Here is a 23365-nt window from a genome sequence, read left to right on the forward strand (position 1 = left end):
AGGCCAGGTTAGGTTACGTTGCCCTATGTTATGCCTCGCTAGGCTGTTATGATACGTTATCCTATGCCTCACTAGGCTATGTTGGGTTACGTTATGCCCTGCTAGGCTATGTTACGTTACGTTGTGCTATGCCTCGCTAGGCTATGTTAGGTTACGTTGCCCTATGTTATGCCTCGCTAGGCTGTTATGATACGTTATGCTATGCTACACTAGGCTATGTTGGGTTACGTTATGCCATGCCTTGCTAGGCTATGTTATGTTATGTTATGCCCTGCTAGGCTATGTTGCGTTACGTTATGCTATGCCTCGCTAGGCTATGTTAGGTTACTTTATGCTATGCCCTGCTAGACTATGTTAAGTTATACTATACCTCACTAGACATGTTAGGTTACGTTATGCTATGCCTCGCTAGGCTATGTTATGCCCTGCTAGGCTATGTTATGCTATGCCTCGCTAGGCTATGTTGGGTTATGTTATGCCCTGCTAGGCTGTTACGTTATGTTATGCTGTGTCTCACTGGGCTATGTTAGGTTCTGTTATGCTATGCCCTGCTAAGCTACGTTAGGTTCCGTTATGCTATGCCCTGCTAAGCTATGTTATGTTACGCTATGTTAGGCCTCGTTGGCTGTTATGATACATTATGCTATGCCTCGCTAGGCTGTGTTTTGTTGCGTTGTGCTGTGCCTTGCTAGGCCGTGTTGGGTTACGTTACGCTATGTTGTGCCTCGCTAGGCTGTTGTGATACGTCGGGCTGTGCCTCGATAGGCTGTTGTGATACATTGTGCTGTGCCTTGCTAGGCGATGTTAGGTTACGTTGCGCAATGTTATGCCTCACTAGGCTGTTATGATGTGTTCTCCTATGCCTCGCTAGGCTGTGTTATGGTGTGTTGTGCTGTGCCTTGCTGGGCTATGTTGTGTTGCATTGCTAGGCCGTGTTAGGTAACGTTACCATGTGTTGTGCCTTGCTAGACTGTTGTGATGCGTTATGCTGTGCCTCGATAGGCTGTGTTGTGATGCGTTGTGCTATGCTTCGCTGGGCTGTGTTATGGTACACTATATTGTGCTGTGCCTCGCTAGGCTATGTTGTGTTGCGTTATGCTATGCCTTGCTAGGCCATGTTAGGTTACGTATCACTGTGTACCTCGCTAGGCTGTTGTGATGCGTTGTGCTGTGCTTTGCTAGGCATTTTGTTACGTTATGCTGTGCCTCGCTTGGCTATTATATGTTGTGTCGTGCCTTGCTGGGCTGTTTGTTACATTGTGCTGTGCCCTGCTGGGCTGTGTTGGGTTGCGCTGTGCTATGTTGTGTTGCGTGGTGCCGTTGTAATGCGTTGTGCTGTGCCTCGCTGGGCTGTAGTGATGCGTCATGCGGTGCCTTGCTAGGCGTTATTTTGCATTGTGCTGTGCCTTGCTGGGCTGTGTTGCGTTACGTTATGATATGCCTTGCTGGGCTGTGTCGGGTTGCGTAACGCTGGGTTATGCCTTGCTGGGCTGTGCTTCGCTGGGCTGTTGTAATGCCTTATGCCATGCATTGCTGGGCATTATGTTGCGTTGTGCTAGGACTCTCTAGGCCGTTATGATGCGGTATGCCATGCCTTGCTAGGCGTTGTTATGTTATATGATGCCTCGCTAGGCTATGGTATGTTGTGCTATGCCCTACTAGGGAGTTATGATATGATATGCCATGACTTGCTAGGCGTTATGTTGCGTCACGCTGTGCCTTGCTAGGCTGTTGTGATATGTTATGCCATGCCTCGCTAGGCTGTTATGATGCGTTATGCAGGAAATATTTACTGGCAAATGGTTTAACTTCTTACCTTGACGGTTAAATTTTAGCCAGCAATGAAAATGAAAAGCTTGATTAAATTTCTCTCTTCTCCGTAGCAGTGTCCAGCGAAAGATAGTGACCTTTGGATTGATAATCAATGGCTCCTGGCCCTGCTTGTATTGTTTGTTACATAAATAAATAAATAAATAAATGCATGTTCCAAAGCTGGAAAGGCCCCGAGAAGCATCCTAACCGCTGCTTCTTCAATTATTTAATAGCTGGACTTATCCAAGGTTTTCGCAGGAGTGTTTGGTTGACTACTCATTAGTTTGCCTATAATTTGCTTTCTGCTGTTAAAGAACCTAAAATTGTTGGAAAAGGAAGTTAAGACTGGATTTCTTGTTGGGTCTTTTGGAAGTCTCCTTTCTCGGGTTGTTGTATGGATCCTAGAGCTAGAGATGGCTACTCAGGATATTCAGGGAGGAGGCACTTGGTTCTCATGTTCTGTTTGTGCTTGAGCTAGCTCTGCTGCTGATACGCTAGCTCTCCTCCTCTGCTGCTGTCCCTAAGGTAGCTGAACCAGGAGTGGAACGTTAAAGGTGCTGGTTGCTCCTTGGGAAATTGGGATGGCATGATGTTCATGATGATCTGGAGTCTTCTGCAGCCTTGAATCGTATACAGGCACTGAGCCTTCCGTTGGTTTTTTTTTTGGGGGGGGGTTTAATGGTCAGTGGTTGCTAGTAAATGGTAAAGGAACTGCTTTCCGTGCCTGATAACATGTCCTCTGCTCTGTTGGTATTTTACTAATAAGTTTAGCTAGTGAAAAGCTCGCTTTAATCCTCTGCTGGCTCTTCAGTTAGCATGAAGAGCCAGGGAGGATTGCCTGGTATGGTCTGTTTGGGAGGGGGGGGGGTGTCTGGCTGCTTTCCCAGTTAATGGGAGATTGTCCCCCCACGAAGCTGCTGCTGTTCCCTGACTAGCTTTCATGGAGCTCATGAAAAGGAAGGGGAATTCAGAACAGCGCCATACCGCCAAATGTAAATTTCATAAGCTTGCAAATAAAAAAAATTTAATATTTGAAAGAATTGTCTTTATTATGACTGAAGCGGTCCTGACTGAAATTATTACATTTTTCACATTTTCTATAATGCTGTTTTTCTGTGATTTCTTAAACCTTAATTTAATATTAATGATTGTTTTGTGCTTAAAGCAGATGTGAGGAACATTAGTGTCTTCTGTCATGGGCATTTTACCTCCTGAAGTGTAAACTGACACCACTGACACCACTGACACCACTGACACCACTGACACCACATCACACACTCACACACGCACTCACACACACATGCACAAACACTTTATACAACTTTTATTACCACACATTATAATTCCAAAGTATTTCAAAAATATACAAAAATTATTACTTCTCAGGTACAAATAATCTTCTTCTTACCTTCATCTACAGTTATAAAAAGTTTGACTTTGTGGTAAAAACTAGAATGATTAGAGTAAAGTATCGTCTGTGATTAGAATCATCTCAAATCATCTTAATTAAAAGATCAGATCTGGGCAGTGATGGAGCTTGAATTCTTCTCATCTATCATTTGTTCAGAAGGATTTCCATCTGATGGCAGACAGAATGCAATGAATGAAGTACAAAAGTGTAGCAATGTAGGAGAAAACCTGTAAAAAACACACACACACACACACACACACACACAGAGAGAGAGAGACATAAGGTGTTATAATTATGGTAATATATCCATAACGTGTGTGTGTGTGGTATAATGTGTGTGTGTGTGGTATAATGTGCGTGTGTGTGTGTGTGTGTGTGGGTTATAATGTGTGTGTGTGTGTGGTATAATGTGTGTGTGTGTGTGTGTGTGTGTGTGTGTGTGTGTGGTATAACAGACCTTGTAGTGTGTGTGTGTGTGTGTGTGTGTGTGTGTGTGTCCTCACCACTGCTGCAATATCAATTTGGTAAAACCTGAATCTGTCCACTGGAGAGACGACGGTGCTGTTCTTCATACTGAGCGTGACGGTGGCAAGAGGAACCGAGGCGCTCAAATAGAACAGAGCTGCCAGGAAGTGATACACAAAGTCCTACACACACACACACACACACACACACACAGAGAGAGAGAGAGAGAGAGAGAGAGAGAGAGAGAGAGATAGTAAATATGTGTTCCCTGTAATGCAGGTAAACCAGATCAAAACTCACAAAACTCACACAGAAATATTATTCACTTAACCCTAAACGCACACACACACACAAACACACACACACACACACACACACACACACACACACACACACACACACACACTCACACACACACACACACTCACACACACACACACACACACACACACACACACACACACACACTCACACTCACACACACACACACACACACACACACACACACACACACACACACACACACACACACACACTCACACTCACACACACATATATACACACACACAGCGGTAGAGAGGGTTATGTGTCTGGCAGTTATAGAAGAAAGAGTGATAGATTAGAGTTTAAAGAAAAGACAGAGAGAAGCAATATTCAGGAATGATGTGAGTTGTGTACATGTGGGCGGAGTCTCTAAAACAGAGGCGTGTCTCAGTTTACGTATCTCACATCTCATATCTTGAATTGTTTACATTTATTTTCAGATGTAAATGTATGTGCTGATGTAAGGACACGGAACACCACAAACTTTCCTCATGCAAACACTGACGATAACAGTGCAGCAAAAAAGTGGGTGTGGTCTGTGGAGATTTTAAACCGTGCTGAAAGACCATCAAAATCCATTAGAGCTTTGCACTGGTTTAATGTGGTGAGTGCACTGGGAGCTGACAAAGAGTATTTAAACAATATATGACCAGACAATGATGATGATGATGATGAGGAGTAGTGTGTGAAGGTGCTCATACTTACCGCAGTAGCCCAGCCTCCTTTGTTCTTGTGAGCTCCACAGGCAAAAATGATGAGCCAGAAGAAGGTCATGACGAAACAGAAGACCGAGACGAACATCACCCAGCCCTGAGGGTTCTCTGGTTCAACATGAGTCGAAGCTACCAGGATCCACACCAAGCCACCGAATATCTGTAACACAGTTTAACGATCAACCTCCTGCTCTCTCTTAGTGAAAGGTAACTGGCCTCCTAAAGACATCTACATGGAATTTCTGTGATAAGGAGAAGGGTTCTGTTCGTTTTAGGAGATTCTTCAAGGGTTCTTTATAATAAGTAAGAGTTCTTGGGTTTATAAAGGGGTTATTAATGACATATTACTAAAGTGTCCATTAGATCATTATGAGCCTCCTTTCTGATCATCTTTCAGTTGTTGGGTTCTGGGTTCTGTAACTTCTGGGTTCTGTAACTTCTGGGTTCTGTAACTTCTGGGTTCTGTAACTTCTGGATTCTGTAGGTTCTGGGTTCTGTAACTTCTGGGTTCTGTAGGTTCTGGGTTCTGTAGGTTCTCTTTAATAAGTCAAACTTACTAAGTTACTTAAATGGTTCTAATCTGAACTCATCCCTTTGTGGGGAAACATATTATATTTTACATCCAATTATCCTTCAAAAGCTCAGTGGTGTGAAACTAGAACGGTGTTTAGTCTTAAACACATCAGGATCAGATTACAATAAACACACACACACACACACACACACACACACACACACACACACACACACACACACACACACACACTATTAATAATTAAAGCGCAGTAGTGGCTCAGTGGTGAAGTTGTAGGTTTGAGTCACTCAGCTCTCAGATGCTCAGGTGTGTAAATAACTGCAAGTGTAACTCTGTCTTACAAACAGCTTCACTTATATTTCTGCTTCACACTGAGATGTTAAATTACTCTGAAACCTTCACAAGAAACAAAACGACAGTTTATTTAACTTACACTGAACTGTTTAACACTCATTACACTTAACACACTCAACACACTTAACACACTCATCACACTCATCAGACTCAACACACTCAACAAACTCATCACACTCAACACACTGATCACACTCAACACACTCATCATACTCAACACACTCATCACACTCAACACACTCAACACACTCAACACACTCATCACACTCATCAGACTCAACACACTCAACACACTTAACACACTCATCACACTCATCAGACTCAACACACTCAACAAACTCATCACACTCAACACACTTAACACACTCAACACACTTAACACACTCATCACACTCATCAGACTCAACACACTCAACAAACTCATCACACTCATCACACTCAACACACTCATCATACTCAACACACTCATCACACTCATCATACTCAACACACTCATCACACTCATCACACTCAACACACTCAACACACTCATCATACTCAACACACTCATCACACTCATCACACTCAACACACTCATCATACTCAACACACTCATCACACTCAACACACTTAACACACTCATTACACTTAACACACTCAAGCATCGCACCCTGAGACACACTCATCACACTTAACACACTCAACACACTCATCACACTTAACACACTCAACACACTCAACACACTCAACACACTCAACAAACTCATCATGTCCTTAGACACACTCAACACACTCATCACACTCGAACATCACACCAAGAGACACACTCATCACACTTAACATACTCAACACACTTGAGCATCACACCCTGAGACACACTCAACACACTTGAGCATCACACCCTGAGACACACTCAACACACTTAACACACTCGAGCATCACACCCTGACACACACTTAACACACTCGAGCATCACACCCTGAGACACACTCATCACACTTAACACACTTGAGCATCACACCCTGAGACACACTCATCACACTTAACACACTCAACACCCTCGAGCATCACGCCCTTAGACACACTCAACACCACTGTTCACATTTCTGAAGGTTCAGGAACATAGTGACATCTTTTTTACACAACACTATGCCAGCAAGCTAATTACACTTTCACAAATAAATGCTCTATTGTAATAAAATAAAATGTACATCATTGAGACCTCACAGCATTTAAACACTCAGGTCTTCCTCAAAGCCAAATGATGAAGAGCAGAACCGTTATTTTATCGAACTAACATTATTTAACATAATCTTCTCACAAACATCAATAGTTTACTGTTGTTGTGTTGTTGCTATAGTTACATCTCAGAAAATAATTGCAAAAATATTTTGTATATCCATGTTGCATCAGAGATAAACTAACTTATTTATTCTACTTTATTGTAAATATTTTAATATGTATTTATTTATTTATTTATTTGTTTGTTTGTTTGTTTGTTTGTTTGTTTGTTTGTTTATTGGGTCACTCTGATTTTTATTACATGTGATTGTAAATAAAGGGTTGTATAACGTGCTCTCCCTCTGTCTCACACTCTCACACGTGAGAGATGTGTGTGAGTGTGTGTGTGTGTGTGTGTGTGTGTGTGTGTGTGTGTGTGTGTGTGTGTGTGTGTGTGTGTGTGTGTGTGAGAGAGTGTGTGTGTTTGTGTGTGTGTGAGTGTGTGTGTTTGTGTGTGTCTTAGTGCAGTACACTGTCTGATGTGGCCTTTAGTGTGTTTAGGGACAAACAGCCTGCATTCACTTTGCTGCTGGGGTTCAAAACACCACCAAGTGATGAAACTCTGTTTCATGTGTCATTTGTTCCGGTTTAAAGTGTCAGGGTGATGGGGGTTAGTAGGTGTTGGTGATGGGGGGTTAGTAGGTGTTGGTGATGGGGGTTAGTAGGTGTTGGTGATGGGGGTTAGTAGGTGTTGGTGATGATTCTGCAGCTCTAACCTTCAGAGCAGCTAAGAGAGGAGGCTGATTCCCTTCATCTGCTCCTGGTACTGAGATCATGACAGTGTGATGAGTGTTATGTGTTTAGTTCCTTCTGTTAATGTGTGTCGTGTTCCACGGGATCTGGACGTTTATGAAAGCCCTGTAATATCTCTCTCTCTCTCTCTCTCTCTCTCTCTCTCTCTCTCTCTCTCTCCCTGTCTGTCTCTCTCTCTCTCTCCCTGTCTGTCTCTCTCTCTCTCTCTCTCTCTCTCCCTGTCTCTCTCTCCTTCTCTCTCTCACTGTCTCTCTCCCCTGTCTGTCTGTCTCTCTCTCTCTGTCTCTCTCTGTATCTCTCTCGCTCCCCCCCCCACTCTCTCTCTCTCCCTCTCTCACCTTTCAGATCAGATAGTGATACTGATACATGGCCATGAGCTCGAGCTTCACAACACAAAACAAAACCACAAAAACAGAAGGATCATGTTTTTTTCCATTTGGGAAAAAAGCGACAGATGCAGCAAAATTCCCAGAGTTGACTTCACACCACAAGGTCAGGTGAACTGAACACCAAGTCAACTCTCATAAATACTCATTAAACATCTAATCATTTCAGTACTCTTTACAGTAACATATAAATGTTTAATTAACACTGAACTCTACTGGTAACGTCTGCAGTATTTAATTAACATTTACATTAACATTTACATTAACAGTGTTTATTTACCTGTGTGCTGCTCAAGTGTTAAATAAACTGCTACATTATTGAATTAACAAAGAACAAACTTCTACATTGTGGAACTCGGAGTCCAACACGTAATGTGTTAATTCTACAAAGATTGTGTGTGTGTGTGTGTGTGTGTGTGTGTGTGTGTGTGTGTGTGTGTGTGTGTGTGTGTGTGTGTGTAAACGCTTGATGTATGTTTTTCTCTGTTCTCATTAACCCGATGTGAAGCGTGGTGTAACCATGCGCAACTGAATCGCACTTGTGTTACGCGCACGCGAACACACACACAACGGACACACACACACACACACACACACACACACACACACACACACACACACACACACACACACACACACAACTTGTTCATCTTTGTGTCCTACAGTTCCAATAAAAGGTCATTTATAGTCGAGTGCGAGTGAAGAACAGATCAGATTAAAACTTCACTTTATCCACATGAAGTTTCCAGACATCTTTCTATTTAGGGTAAGAAAAGTCTCACCAGTTCTGGGAGGTAGAAGATCTCCGGCGCTGTGGTGCAGATCCCAACGCCGCTCGGCAGGTTGGACATCGTCTGCGCCGTCGCCGCTGCCATGCCTTAGCTCGCGCTCTAACGGAGTGAGCAGGTGACTGACTCTGAGTGAAGCGCCGCGTGCTTTGGTTTGCCTTGAAATACCTGTCCGCGCGCACCTGTACCTGCTGCGGTGACACTTCTTACCATCGGGCAAAGCGCGAGCACGCGCGCAAATACCCACCCACACCCACACACAGAAACACACACACACACACACACACACACACACACACACACACACACACACACACACACACACACACACCTCCACTGCCCAATAGTTTTCACAAGAAATGCCTGCATGTTGTCAAGGTCAAAATCTCTCTCTCTCTCTCTCTCTCTCTCTCTCTCTCTCTCTCTCTCTCTCTCTCTCTCTCTCTCTCTCTCTCTCTCTCCACCCAAACACACGCAGTGACACAGTTCACGCGCAACCGTTGTAACACTTTAAATAGTTGACGTAAAACTCTCAACATTACACTGTGACACCCTGTAGACGTTTTTCCTGTAGAACATCTCAGTTCCTTCCCTTACTTAGGGGACATCACTCTTAGGGGTCCAAAGTCTTTTCCCCATAATGCTTTATTATTTCGTAAAATGTAAATGTAAGATGTAAATGTAACCGAAATAAGGCCAACATAAAGGCATGAAAAGTTTCAATATGCCTCAAACATGGCAGAAAACCATGGAAAAGTATATATACAAAAAGTACAATTGTTTATGGGACATGAACACATCCTTACATTAGATCCTTCCTTTTTAACAACAGAAATAACAGCAACAATCAATCACGTCAATCAAAAAACGTAAATTATTGAATCACACAAACCTTGAAGTGAATTAACTATTAGAGAGAGAGAGAGAGAGAGAGAGAGAGAGAGAGAGAGAGAGAGAGAGAGAGAGAGAGAGAGATGATTGGAGTGAATGTAATTTATTAATACTAAAAGGGATAGTTCACCTAAAAATGAAAATTCTGTCATCATTTTCTCACCACCAGAAGTAGAAGTGAATGTGGCTCATGAATGGTTTGGTTACAAACATTCCTCAAAATATCTACATGTGTGTTCATCAAAACAAAGACATTTATACAGGTTTGTAACATCATGAGGGTGAGAAAATGATGACAGAAGTTTCATTTTTGAGTGAACTGTCCCTTTAAATTGTGTGTGTGTGTGTGTGTGTGTGTGTGTGTGTGTGTGTGTGTGTGTGTGTGTGTGTGTGTGTGTGTGCGAGACAAGAATATGGCTTTGCTTGCAACTCGGGGTTTTTTATATTTATATATGTTTATCATATATATATATGTTTATTATATATATATATATATATATATATATATATATATATATATATATATATATATATATATATATATATATATATATATAATTCTCTTCTCATCTTGCACAAGATCCCGGTACCCGAACTTAATTATTTTTGGTGTGGCGCGCTCTCCCTCTGCGTGCCTCTGCTGCGTCACGTGTTTAGATTACGCTCTTGTGTGCGTTCAAAAACAGATTTAAAAAAAAGTCATTCAAAAAAGTCGAGTCATTTAACTCAAGTCCGTGTCAAGTCTCAAGTCATGAATGTCAAGTCAGTCAAGTCGTCTTTTTTTTATATTTGTCACTCAAATTTGCAACTTAAGTCTGACTCAAGTCAAGTCATATGACTCGAGTGTCCCCGTCTCTGATTGTCCCCTCCCTGACCCATTGTATTGTCCCCTACCAGAGGTGGCAAAAGTACACACATCCTTTACTGAAGTAGAAGTACAGATACTCATTGTTTAAAAGACTCCAGTAAAAGTAGTGAGTACACTCTTTTACTCAAGTTAAAGTAAAGAAGTTTGGGCTCTGACATGTACTTAGGTAAAAAGTCCCTGTTACTACTATCTGTTTAGTGTCATGCTGGTAACTGGACGTCATGTTTTATATATATATATATGTGTGTGTGTGTGTGTGTATAATTTTGGAGTGTGCTGATGGATATTTGTGTTCATCAGCCACAAGAGTGTTACGAAAGGCAGGCACTGATGTAGGTGAGGTAGGGTGGAGTCAGCGTTCCCTTTCGGAACTCGAGCTGCGTCGAAACGCTATGGGAACGCCCTCTGCGTGACCGCGCTCTGAACCACTTGTGTAATCTGACCAATTAGCTTTGGAAGGTGACGTCATCGGCGGGTGACGTCGCGTAAACAGGAAGCTACAAATGGCTGCGAGATGGACAAGACGCTAGCTCCTGCTCGTTCAGGTAAGCGCTGTTTTTCTGATACCGTGTTGCTGATCGAGTGATGGCTGGCAGACAGGATTTCCGTGAATGTGTTTTTCCGTGTCCCCGTTTCATTACCGAGAAGGATTCGCATGATCGGTGTGTTGTTTGCTTGGGAGTGGAGCATGCACAATCGGCTCTCGAGGGAGTCGATTGCTCGCATTGCAGCCGCATGGCTATGCGCATGCTTCGCTCCCGGAGAGCGCTCTTCGAGGAGAGCACTCTCCCTCGCGGCTCCGGTCCCGCTCTTGCCGAGGCAAAGCGGCGCCGGCACTCGTGGGGCTCGCAGGTCGATTTAGCGGTGGGATTGGAGGCGGATGAGTCCTCTCCAGCCTCGTCTGCTGATTCGAGCTGCGGGTTTCGCGGAGAAGCAGGCCCGATGGCTGCTTCTTCTCCCTGCGCGAGCTACGCGGCATTACATGTCTCTCCCTCCGAGGAAGGAGAGCTGATGGATGCTAGCGAGCCCGTGGGCTCCTCACAGCCTGTGCTGTATGAGGAGCTCCTCGAGGTCGTGACACGAGCCGTAGCCAAGCTGGATTTAGATTGGCCGGTGGAGCTGCAGAAGCAACGCACACCCAGTAAGCTGGATGACCGTTTCCTGCGCCCTGTGTCACTTCCTCAGCGCCGGAGCCTGCCATTTTTTCCCGATCTGCACGCCGAGGTGTCCAGATCCTGGAAAACCCCGTACTCTACGCGCACTTCTCCTAGTCACTTCTCGCTTTACGCGAATGTGGTTGGGGCTAAGGCGTGCGGCTACGGTGCGATGCTAGGTGTGGAAGAGACGCTGGCTAGCTATCCCTCCCCTAGCGTAGCATCATCACTAAAGGCTCCGGTGTTCCCTACTAAGCCGCTACGTGCTACGTCGGCCTTAGTGGGGAAGGCTTACGTGGCAGCAGGTCAAGCCGCGGGCTGCCTCCACACCATGGGTGTATTGCACGCATACCAGGCTGACCTGCTACGAGATTTGGGTGAGGAACTTAGCTCCGGGACCGCTGATGTTGAGGAGTTGCGTCGGACTGCCGACTTGACTCTTTGGGCCACAAAACACACGGCGCGGGCCGTTGGTCAGTCCATGGCGGCCCTGGTGGCCACTGAAAGGCATCTGTGGCTCACCTTGTCCGACCTCCCGGACAAGGATCGAGCTGTGCTGTTGGACGAACCGATGGCTTCTCCTGGACTGTTTTGCGACACTGTGAAAACGACAGTCGTGAACAAGTTCCAGGAGTCTAAAAAGCAGTCGGTTGCATTTCAGCAGTACCTCCCTCGGCGATCTCGTGGGGCTGTTTGGCAGCAGCCCCAACCCTTAGATCCCCGCGGGCGGGGCCTAAGGGCCCAAGGCAACGCTCTGGGCCCAAGAAGGAGCAGGATGACCTGAGGGTCGCCCTCGCCTCTGACAAACATAGAGGTCATAGAGGTCGACTATACAGTTCAGTTTGCGTCCTCTCCTCCCCATTTCAACGGGATGTGTCCCACCCTGGTGGGACCCGAGCAGGCTCTGGTCCTGGAACGGGAAGTGCGCACACTCCTGAGGAGAGGAACCATCGAGGTGCTTCCCCCCTCGGTTCGGGAGTCATACTTCTACAGCCTGTACTTTGTCGTTCCGAAGAAGGATGGCGGGTTGTGTCCCATTCTAGATCTACGCTCCTTGAAACGCTCTCTCAAGAGGCTCAGGTTCAGGATGCTGACCCTCGAGGAGGTCGTGACTCAGATCAGGTCCGGGGACTGGTTCGTCACATTGAATCTGGAAGACGCATACTTTCACGTTTCCATTTTTTCCTGAGGTTTGCTTTCGGGGGCGAAGCTCACCAATATTGGTTCCTCCTGTTCAGCCTGACCTCATTCAGGGGAGTGCAGGATGGCCAGCTACTTACTGTGAAGCAGTTCCAGAGGCTGCTAGGGCTCATGGCAGTGGTGTCCAGCGTAATCCCACTTGGCCTCCTGCACATGAGTCCCCTCCAGTGGTGGCTCCGGGACAGGGGGTTTTCTCTCAAGGGAAACCCATATCGTTCCATCAAGGTCTCACGGCGTGCCCTTCGAGCCTTGGATGTTTGGAGAGGCCGAACGTTTCTGTCCCAAGGCCCCATGTTGGGGGCTCCATGTCATCGCGTGACGCTAACGACGGATGCTTCCCTCACGGGGTGGGGTGCGGTCATGAGTGGCCACTCCGTCTAGGGCCTGTGGAGAGGCCCACGTCTCTCGTGGCACATAAATTGCCTGGAGATGATGCCGGTGTTTTTGGGGTTAAAACACTTCCTCCCGGACCTGAGAGATCGCCACGTATTGGTCCACTTGGACTCCTTCATCAACCACCAAGGGGGCCTCTTATCTCGCCCTTTGTACAGGCTAGCACGAGCGATCCTCTTGTGGTCTCGGGACAGACTCCTCTCTTTGAGGACCATTTATATCCTGTGACGGTTGAATGTCAGAGCAGATGCCCTGTCGAGGCAGGGGCCGAGGCCTGGGGAATGGCGTCTCCACCCCGAGGTGGTGGAGTTCATATGGCGGAGGTTCTGCAGAGCCCAGGTGGATCTGTTTGCGACCCAGGAGACCTTGCACTGTCCCCTCTGGTTCTCCCTCTCTCACCCAGCCCCGTTAGGTCTGGATGCCATGGTGCAGTCGTGGCTGAGGCTATGCCTGTGTCCCTTTCCCCCGATCGCACTGCTCCCTGGAGTTCTGGAGAGAGTTCGCCGGGTTGGAGTTCGTCTCCTCCTGGTAGCACCCCGTTGGCTGGGCAAGCCATGGTTTGCGGATCTGGTGTCCCTACTCGGGGGCCCTCCGTGGGAAATTCCTCCCAGGAGGGATCTCCTCTCACAGGCGGGCGTAACCCTGGTGCACCCCCGCCCAGAGCTGTGAAGGCTGTGGCTGTGGCCCCTGAAGGGCACAGTTCATAGCAGCTGGTCTCACTACTGAGGTAGTAGAGACCCTTCTCCACTCCAGAGCTTCCTCCACGAGGAGGTCGTACGCCGCACGATGGCGACTGTTTACATCATGGTGTGAGCACCATGACCTGGAACCAGTTAACTGCCCGATCGAGCCATTGACCGAAGTGGCCCTTAGGTTTCTGTCTATTAAGACCACCTTCCTCTTGGCGATTTCCTCCCTGAAGAGCCCCTGGCATGGCCAGAGTGTTTCTCTATCCGAAACCTGGGTACGTACCGAAGGTGCCTTCGGCCCCCTCACGACCTGTCGTGTTGCAGGCATTCTGCCCTCCTCCGTTTACAGCCCCCGAACAGGAACGACAGAACCGACTGTGTCCAGTGCGAGCACTGGTCACTTACCTCCGCAGGACGAGTCCGTGGAGACAGTCGGAGCAGCTGCTCGTCTGCTATGGCCCTAATAGGAAAGGTTTCCCGGCCTCTAAGCAGACGTTGAGCAGATGGGTAGTGGATGCGATTGTGTTGGCTCACGAGTCCTCTGGCCTCCCCGCACCGCTCGGGGTCCGAGCTCACTCCACCCGAAGTGTGGCAGCCTCTACGGCCTGGTCCGCTGGAGTGGCACTCCAAGACATCTGTGACACTGCGGGCTAGTCCACCCCGCTGACCTTTGTCAGGTTCTATGACCTTGACCTCAGAGCCACCCCGGGCTCCTCTGTCCTACGTGCAGGTGCCGAGGCCCTCACTCTCTAAGCAGGGTCTGGTCAGTGTGGCATGAGTGGACACTCGTTCCCATAGCGTTTCGACGCAGCTCGAGTTCCGAAAGAGAACGTCTCTAGGTTACGACCGTAACCATAGTTCCCTGAGGAACGAGACGCTGGGTCTCCATGCCACACTCCCTGCATCCCTGCGGCGCTTACCTTCTCTCACAGGAGCTAGTGTCTTGTCCATCTCGCAGCCATTTGTAGCATCCTGTTTACACGACGTCACCCGCCGATGACGTCACGTTCCAAAGCCTATTGGTCAGATTACACACGTGGTTCAGAGCGCGGTCACGCAGAGGGCGTTCCCATACCGTTTCGACGCAGCGTCTCGTTCCTCAGGGAACTATGGTTACAGTCGTAACCTAGAGACGTTCACATTCATCCCAAAAGTGTTCAGTAGGGATGAGATCAGAAAACAACTACATATAGCAGGAAAGGTCAGGTGACCCAATAATTTTGGAAATATAATGTATACCAAGTGTATCTCCAAGGCCATATCCCAAACTGTAGGGAGATTCCAGCTCTGTGCTTCAAAACAACTCAAAATTATTGTGATGTTTTACAAATGACAAAATTAATGTTCATTAAATTAAGCACTTGGTGTTTTTTGGGTCGACCCCAGGGGCAGTTCTAGGGTTTCATCTTTAGGGGGTTTTAGCCCTCAGTGAGAATTTAAAACAAGAAGCGTTCTATATTATATATTATATGACAACTCTGGTAATAAGAATAGTGACATTTCACTGCTTTTGGTTGCCGTCTTTGCGTCTTTCCGCCGATTAACGTTATAGATAAACGCCTCCAGCTCTGACTGCGCGTGCACGCTGCGCGTACCTGTGCGTCTCCGTCCTAATAAAGCAGACAGCTGAAGACGCACGTGTGAAACACTACAACACACACGTGTAAAAGCAAAGTAAATAAAATCGCCCTTGGATCAAACTGATAAATAATTTTTTTCCCATCGACGACACGTCCTGCATTTTAACGTCATTTTTATTGTTTATTTATGAAAGTAAAAATGCTCCTTATAGTTTTAGGGTGGCTGAGATTACAGACAGGGGGCTGAAGCCCCCCTAATAAAGGGCTAGAACCCCCCCTGGGTGACACAATTCACAACGCATTCGCCAGGAATCCTTTTTGACGCCGATTATTACAAACATCTCCCTCATATATGGCCATGTGTGTTGAGGAATGTCCTCGTTGTTAGTTACTTTAACATCGGTGACTCCCTCTGAATGAACATTAGCCATTCCTTTTGTAGGCGCTGCTCATTGTTAGCTCCGCTATCCTTAGTCTATGTCTGATAGCCAGTAAATAATACAGTACACCAGTCACATGGGGAAAAAGCCGCACAATGATAGGATGATAGGCTGGAAACAGCGTCCAATGAGAAGGAATAATACTAAAAGTAACGAGTCCGTTTGGGAAATGTAAGAAGTAAAAAGTACAGATATTTGTGTAAAAATGTAATGAGGAAAAGTCAAAAGTTGTCCGAAAAATAAATAGTGGTGTAAAAACTGATACCAGGAAAATGTACTTAAGTACAGTAACGATGTATTTTTACTCTGTTACTTCCCACCCCTGTCCCCTCCCTGGCCCAGTGTATTGTCCCCTCCCTGACCCAGTGTATTGTCCCCTCCCTGGCCCAGTGTATTGTCCCCTCCCTGGCCTAGTGTATTGTCCCCTCCCTGAGATATTGTCCCCTCCCTGAGATATTGTCCCCTCCCTGACCCAGTGTATTGTCCCCTCCATGACCCAGTGTATTGTCCCCTCCATGACCCAGTGTATTGTCCCCTCCCTGACCCAGTGTATTGTCCCCTCCCTGGCCCAGTGTATTGTCCCCTCCCTGACCCAGTGTATTGTCCCCTCCCTGGCCCAGTGTATTGTCCCCTCCCTGGCCTAGTGCATTGTCCCCTCCCTGAGATATTGTCCCCTCCCTGAGATATTGTCCCCTCCCTGACCCAGTGTATTGTCCCCTCCATGACCCAGTGTATTGTCCCCTCCCTGACCCAGTGTATTGTCCCCTCCCTGACCCAGTGTATTGTCCCCTCCCTGGCCTAGTGTATTGTCCCCTCCCTGGCCCAGTGTATTGTCCCCTCCCTGGCCCAGTGTATTGTCCCCTCCCTGGCCTAGTGTATTGTCCCCTCCCTGACCCAGTGTATTGTCCCCTCCATGACCCAGTGTATTGTCCCCTCCCTGACCCAGTGTATTGTCCCCTCCCTGGCCCAGTGTATTGTCCCCTCCCTGGCCTAGTGTATTGTCCCCTCCCTGAGATATTGTCCCCTCCCTGAGATATTGTCCCCTCCCTGAGATATTGTCCCCTCCCTGACCCAGTGTATTGTCCCCTCCATGACCCAGTGTATTGTCCCCTCCCTGAGATATTGTCCCCTCCCTGAGATATTGTCCCCTCCCTGACCCAGTGTATTGTCCCCTCCATGACCCAGTGTATTGTCCCCTCCATGACCCAGTGTATTGTCCCCTCCCTGACCCAGTGTATTGTCCCCTCCCTGAGATATTGTCCCCTCCCTGACCCAGAGTATTGTCCCCTCCCAGGAAAGTAATTCTATCAGATTCTCTGTCACAAATCAGATCTTAACATTTCACTTTTTACAGCTGAATCACGGCTTTCATCAGATGATCTTGTGTAAATGTTCTGAAGATGACGTGATAATGAGGGACCAGGCCTGTGAATCGTGTGTATACTGTATGCAGTCAGCTGTGTGGTTTGTTAGACCGTTTATTTCTGATTATTGCATAAAAACATTAACATTTAAAACATTTTTCAAGAAAATAATCTGGTAATAAATCATAAACATTTCTCGTGTAAAATTCAGATGGAGCAGAAATACAGAAATCTGTTGTCTTTTATTTTGTTTGTTTTAAGACAATCTTTATTTTCTTTTTGTTTAGAAAGTTGTGATTTGTTTTATTCATTTTGTCTTTCCCATGCGGATGTTGATGCGGAAGAGAAAACCCCAAACACACCTTTAAAGTGGGCGTGGCAGCGTGGGCGTGTACAGCACTGTGTCTCTCTCCCTTTCACTCTAAATAACTGAAGAGCAATAGAATAAGATGTACATGTAGATCCGTATACGAGTATATAAATACGTGCCGTGGTCGCGACTCAGACGGCCGTCACATCGTTCTGTAATAGCTTTGAATCCTTTTAACAATAATGCCAGAAATAAATTTCTAGTTAAAGAGAAATCTGTAGAGAAAAAAAAAATCTGATCAATTTTTTACATTATATTTTTGTGTCTTTATAAAACTTTACTTAAGGTTAAGATTTTCTTTATATAATCTCATCTTTGATCTGAGGCTGAAGGTTAAAGGTCAGGGAATAATTCTGAAAAATTAAGAAGCGGTATTCTGGAAACTCTGTGATTTGATGCTCAACCTTCTGTTCATTAGCACAAAACTAAACAGTCAGTTGCGAATGCTGCCCCTACTGGGCACTTTATAGTGTGTGTAACTTTTTCAGGTCAGGTTTAGTTCAGGGTCTTGAGGTGAAGATGGTTGCCTTGTTTTGTTCTTTAAATGTTTCTCTTTGTGCTCTTCAGGAGGATTTCCACCGGAGTGTAGAGAAGATAGCGTGGATGAAGTAGAGCAGCATGGTTATGAAGGACATCACCTGAACACACACACACACACACACAGAGAGAGAGAGAGAGAGAGAGAGAGAGAGAGAGAGAGAGAGAGAGAGAGAGAGAGAGAGAGAGAGAGAGAGAGAGAGAGAGAGAGTAGAGAATGAAGATAAGAAAGCTTCTGTGTTGTATATTTTAAAAGGAAAGTACATTTAAATCTTAACATTCTGCTCCTGTTATTGCATGATTTAATATATGATAAAATAGACGGATGTATGAGAATAAATCTGTTTTTCTTACCACAGCAGCGATGTCCTCTCTATAAATCTTCAAATATTCATCCTTGTAGTTGAATGTCACATAGAAAAAAAAAGTACAAATAAAATGTTTACATGTTGCTCCTGTTATTGCTGGAAAGAAATATATAGTGTAGCATACTGTCTGTGTGTGTGTGTGTGTGTGTGTGTGTGTGTGTGTGTGTGTGTGTGTGTGTGTGTGTGTAAAGTGCATAGTGTATTTCTTACCGTAAGGCCCGTAATTGGGGAAATGGTGTCTAAATTTGTCAGCAAACTCTTGTAGAAGAGTGTGACGTAGGCAAGAGCTACAGATGAGCTCAGGTAGAAAAGAACTGCGATGAAATGATACCCCACGTCCTGCAGAACGACAGAAAATCTGTGTTGAGTTTAAACTTTTATATATATTTATATAATAACTGCTGCAGAGGTTTTTTATTCTGATTTTCTGTTAACTTTCAGTTTGAATTGATTGAAATAAAAATATTTCAACTGAATTAATTTGGTCTAACGCTCATGGAATTTAACATCATTTCTGTTGGTCGCTTTAAATTAATAAAATAAGAATTTCATTGATAAACAGAATTGTAACCAGTGATTATGTGTGTGTGTGTGTGTGTGTGTGTGTGTGTGTGTAATCACCAGGCCGGGCCACACACTGCTCTGGTTTCCTCCTGCGAGGAAGATGATGAACCACAGTGTGGTGAAGATGAAGCAGAAGATGGAGACAAACATCACCCACCCCAGAGGATTCGGAGGATCCACTCGAGTGGAAGCCACAAGACACCATGTCAGACCTCCAAAAATCTGTAAGCAGTTCATCAAACACATCAAATCCAGCTGGAAACAGTCAGAGAGGGAAAACGTCCAGTGTGTGAGGGAATCTTCACACCAGACAGATTTAAACACGACATCCAGAGGAATGTGCTAAATAATTCACATGTTTGTCATTTGTTTTTCAGTTTTTCTCTAATACAAGAAAACTAAACACTAAAAATCTGTTATAGAATGAATGTACTGAGATTAACACATAACTTATTAATAGATTTCTGATTTTAGATCTTATTCTTATGCTAATGTGGAATTGTACAGAAGTTGCATCATCACGAACACCATGTCAGAACATGCCGAAGACTCCACCTTAATCAAATAATGAGTTTCAGCCTGTGGAGGTTTGTTTTAACGTCAGACGAACGAAACAAATTGGAGCAGCATTGATGGCGCTGTGACTGTGTAAACACTGCAATCAGAAAGCATTCACTGATATTTAATAAAGTCGCTTTCTACTCAAATACATTAGCACACCTTTATCAAATACCTTTCCTAACTGCTCGAGAAATATGTTGCAGGTTGAGCAACGTGTGTGCAGATGATGCTGCAGATCTTGAAGCTTTAATTGTAGCAGATACATTAATAAGGAGTGAAATCACAGCCAAGAGAGAACCCAGTGAGAACATCTTCAGGAGAACCATTTAAACAGGCCTGGAGCTGGAGAGCCGTTAGATGTTCCTAAGATCGGTCTGAGAACATGTTCCCGATCAGGCTGAAGAACCTGGGCAATAATGAGGAACCTGTAAAGCCTGGACTCCACTGAGGTTCTCACAGAGTGGAAGGAGATCATCATGTCTAATTTCTGTATTAAATACTGAATATTTCTCCTCCCTCTTTATTACTGCCTTCAACTCATTTAACTCAATGTTGTGTCAGTCAGCAGGGTGATGTTCAGGGTGATGCTCAGGGCTCGTCTCTAAAGCTGCGACTCATCATGTTAAGGTGTGTAAGAACCGGTCCTAGGAGGAGGAAGGAGAGAAAGGTGTGTGTGTGTGTGTGTGTGTGTGTGTGTGTGTGTGTGTGTGTGTGTGTGTGTGTGTGTGTGTGTGTGTGTGTGTGTGTGAGTGTGTGTGAGAGTGTGTGTGAGAGTGTGTGTGAGAGTGTGTGTGTGTGTGTGTGTGTGTGTGTGTGTAATACTAAGGACATTATTTACATAAACATTATTTACATTAACATTATTTCCTGTCAAGTGTCAACAAATGAGGATGAGGTTCACTTCTGTGTCTGGTTCCTCTCAAGGTTTCTTCCTCATATCACCTCAGGCAGTTTTTCCTCACCATCGTCACCTCAGGCCTGATCATTATATATAAGTGTTAGAGATCAATAATAACTTCATTTTAAACTTACACTTTATTATAATCTGTATTCCTGTAAAGACGATGTGAAGTGTTAAAAGTGTTATAAACAGAATTGGATTAACTTTATTTAACTTTAAATGATAATTATTTTATCTAAAATCACCAAATGTGTTTTGAGATGTTTGTATAAAATCTTCATGTCGTGATGTTAAAGTATAAAGTTTAATTCAGTTCCAGTGAAACGTCTCTACAGCTGAAGGGTTGGTCCTTATAAACCTGACAAAACACGTTGTAGTCACTGAACTGGAAATTCCAGCAGCATCAGAATTGGCGCCAGCTTTTGTGTTGTGTTTAAATATTCGGTTTGGTGTTCAGCTTTATGTACACACACACACACACACACACACACACACACACACACACACACACACACACACACACACATAGCTTTTGTGTTATTGAATTTCTGTCAGAAACGCACAACATGACAATAGTCTAATTCAGACCAGGTCTATTCAGAGCAGCAGGCTGTTAGATCAGACATGTGATATAAAGTCTGACAGTCCGGGGAATTTATTTACACTCGTATTAACACTTTGTCACTGCACTGTGACTCAACACACTAAAGGAGAAAAGTCACATCAATCAATTAACATTTACAGCTATACACAAACAGCCAGAGGACAGAACATTTAACTAACAACAAAAATAGTTACAATTTAATCTGTCTGTCTGTCTGTCTGTCTGTCTGTCATTTCAGTCTGTCTGTTTGTCTGTCATTTCAGTCTGTCTGTCTGTCTGTCTGTCTGTCTGTCTGTCTGTCTGTCTGTCTGTCATTTCAGTCTGTCTGTCTGTCTGTCTGTCTGTCTGTCATTTCAGTCTGTCTGTCTGTCTGTCATTTCGGTCTGTCTGTCTGTCTGTCTGTCTTTAACTTGACTAATAGTTAAAGTTGTAAAAATAAAATAAAGTGCAGAAAGTTTCCACAGAAACGAGACATTAAATATCTTTGATCTTCACCTCCAGCAGTCTCAGAAGAACACAAGAACATTTCTTATACATTTGTGTACAATGTTTAATATTCACAACATCTATTGTTTATACCCATATCTACATCTTATTTATACACCTGTTACATGCATAGTGTGTAATAGAGGTAGTGTGTGTGTGTGTGTGTGTGTGTGTGTGTGTGTGTGTGTGTGTGTGTGTGTGTGTGTGTGTGTGTGTGATGTTACTTACAAATTCTGGGATGAAGAAGATGTCAGGAATTGTGGTGAAAATCTTACACCCACTGGGAAGTCCATTATTGCTCACTGAAGAAGCCATAATCCTACAAGTTGTGTATGTGTGTGTGTGTGTGTGTGTGTGTGTGTGTGTGAAATTCTGTGTGTTTGTGTGAACTATTGTGACTGAAAGCAAGCTCACAGAGATGTTGGGTGGTTTATAAAGCTGTTTTTTCTCCTCTCCTCCTCCACTGATTGTCATCTACCTGCTCCACCTCCTTTACTGTCTTTTTTTTCTCCACTTAATTCTCATGTCCACAGCTCTGGAGGAGGGGGTGTGGTGTGGACTGGTTGGATGGGAGCTATGTGTAATCACCTGTTTCCACAATAATGCCACCTGTGTGTGTGTGTGTGTGTGTGTGTGTGTGTGTGTGTGTGTGTGTGTGTGTGTGACTGTGTGTGTGTGTGTGTGTGTGTGTGACTGTGTGTGTGTGTTTGTGTGTGTGTGACTGTGTGTGTGTGTGTATGTGTGTTTGTGTGTTTGTGTGTGTGTGTGTGTGTGTGTGACTGTGTGTGTATGTGTGTTTGTGTGTGTGTGTGTGACTGTGTGTGTGTGTGTGTATGTGTATGTGTGTGTGTGTATGTGTGTGTGTGTATGTGTGTGTGTGTGTGTGTGTGTGTGTGTGTGTGTGTGTGTGTGTGTGTGTGTGTGTGATCTGACACTGCAGTGACTATGACATCCAGTGCTCTCTGTGAAGTCTTGTAAGGTTACATAAATATAAACATTATTATATTTACCATAAACTCCTGATTATTTCTTTATGTTGCTCTCAGGCCCTTTTATGCACATTGTGTGTTTGTGTGTGTGTGTGTGTGTGTGTGTGTGTGTGTGTGTGTGTGTGTGTGTGTGTGTGTGTGAATGAGGAAGGTGACCACACACACACACGCACACACACACACACACACACACGCACACACACACACACACACACACACACACACACACACACACACACACACACACACACACACACACACACACACATTTTCTTTCTGTTTTAATGTAGATAACTAACACAAAGCCTAAAGTTAACTCTAACTACAGTAACTAATTCTAGTCTATAACTGAAACTAGTCTGTGGTATTTTTGTTACTCAACATGACCAGGAACCAGAAACAACTAACACCAACACCAACACCAACACCAACACTCACACCAACACCAACACCAACACTCACACCAACACCAACACCAACACTCACACCAACACCAACACCAACACTCACACCAACACCAACACTCACACCAACACCAACACTCACACCAACACCAACACCAACACTCACACCAACACCAACACTCACACCAACACCAACACCAA

The 23365-nt window shown here is 45.0% G+C and overlaps 2 protein-coding genes across 2 annotated transcripts; both read right to left on the minus strand.

Moving 5' to 3' along the window:
* Positions 1-3121: 3121 nt before the first annotated feature.
* Positions 3122-9090, minus strand: LOC113662018 (myelin and lymphocyte protein-like). The gene is made up of 4 exons (XM_027176631.2): positions 8796-9090; positions 4718-4885; positions 3727-3870; positions 3122-3450 (listed from the first exon to the last, which is right to left on the minus strand). Exons 1-4 carry the CDS (start codon positions 8886-8888, stop codon positions 3376-3378), a joined length of 480 nt encoding a protein of 159 aa, XP_027032432.1. The 5' UTR covers positions 8889-9090; the 3' UTR covers positions 3122-3375.
* Positions 9091-17448: 8358 nt separating this feature from the next.
* On the minus strand, positions 17449-22193 carry LOC113662017 (myelin and lymphocyte protein-like). Its single transcript, XM_027176630.2, has 5 exons — positions 22000-22193; positions 19277-19441; positions 18866-18994; positions 18642-18683; positions 17449-18388 (listed from the first exon to the last, which is right to left on the minus strand). Exons 1-5 carry the CDS (start codon positions 22084-22086, stop codon positions 18314-18316), a joined length of 498 nt encoding a protein of 165 aa, XP_027032431.1. The 5' UTR covers positions 22087-22193; the 3' UTR covers positions 17449-18313.
* Positions 22194-23365: the final 1172 nt, after the last annotated feature.

This window comes from Tachysurus fulvidraco, chromosome 12 (genome assembly GCF_022655615.1).
Source record: "Tachysurus fulvidraco isolate hzauxx_2018 chromosome 12, HZAU_PFXX_2.0, whole genome shotgun sequence".
NCBI classification, from domain to species: Eukaryota; Metazoa; Chordata; class Actinopteri; order Siluriformes; family Bagridae; genus Tachysurus; species Tachysurus fulvidraco.

What these genes read in the sequence shown, in the direction of transcription:
- LOC113662018 (XM_027176631.2), bottom strand. Translation starts at nt 8,888, where the DNA reads ATGGCAGCGGCGACGGCGCAGACGATGTCCAACCTGCCGAGCGGCGTT. An exon ending in TCTTCTACCTCCCAGAACTG is followed by an intron (nt 4,886 to 8,795) that starts GTGAGACTTTTC and finishes ACTGTGTTACAG; the next exon opens with ATATTCGGTGGCTTGGTGTG. An exon ending in AAGGAGGCTGGGCTACTGCG is followed by an intron (nt 3,871 to 4,717) that starts GTAAGTATGAGC and finishes GTGTGTGTGTAG; the next exon opens with GACTTTGTGTATCACTTCCT.
- LOC113662017 (XM_027176630.2), bottom strand. Translation starts at nt 22,086, where the DNA reads ATGGCTTCTTCAGTGAGCAATAATGGACTTCCCAGTGGGTGTAAGATT. An exon ending in TCTTCTTCATCCCAGAATTT is followed by an intron (nt 19,442 to 21,999) that starts GTAAGTAACATC and finishes AACTGCTTACAG; the next exon opens with ATTTTTGGAGGTCTGACATG. An exon ending in CCCCAATTACGGGCCTTACG is followed by an intron (nt 18,684 to 18,865) that starts GTAAGAAATACA and finishes TTCAACTACAAG; the next exon opens with GATGAATATTTGAAGATTTA.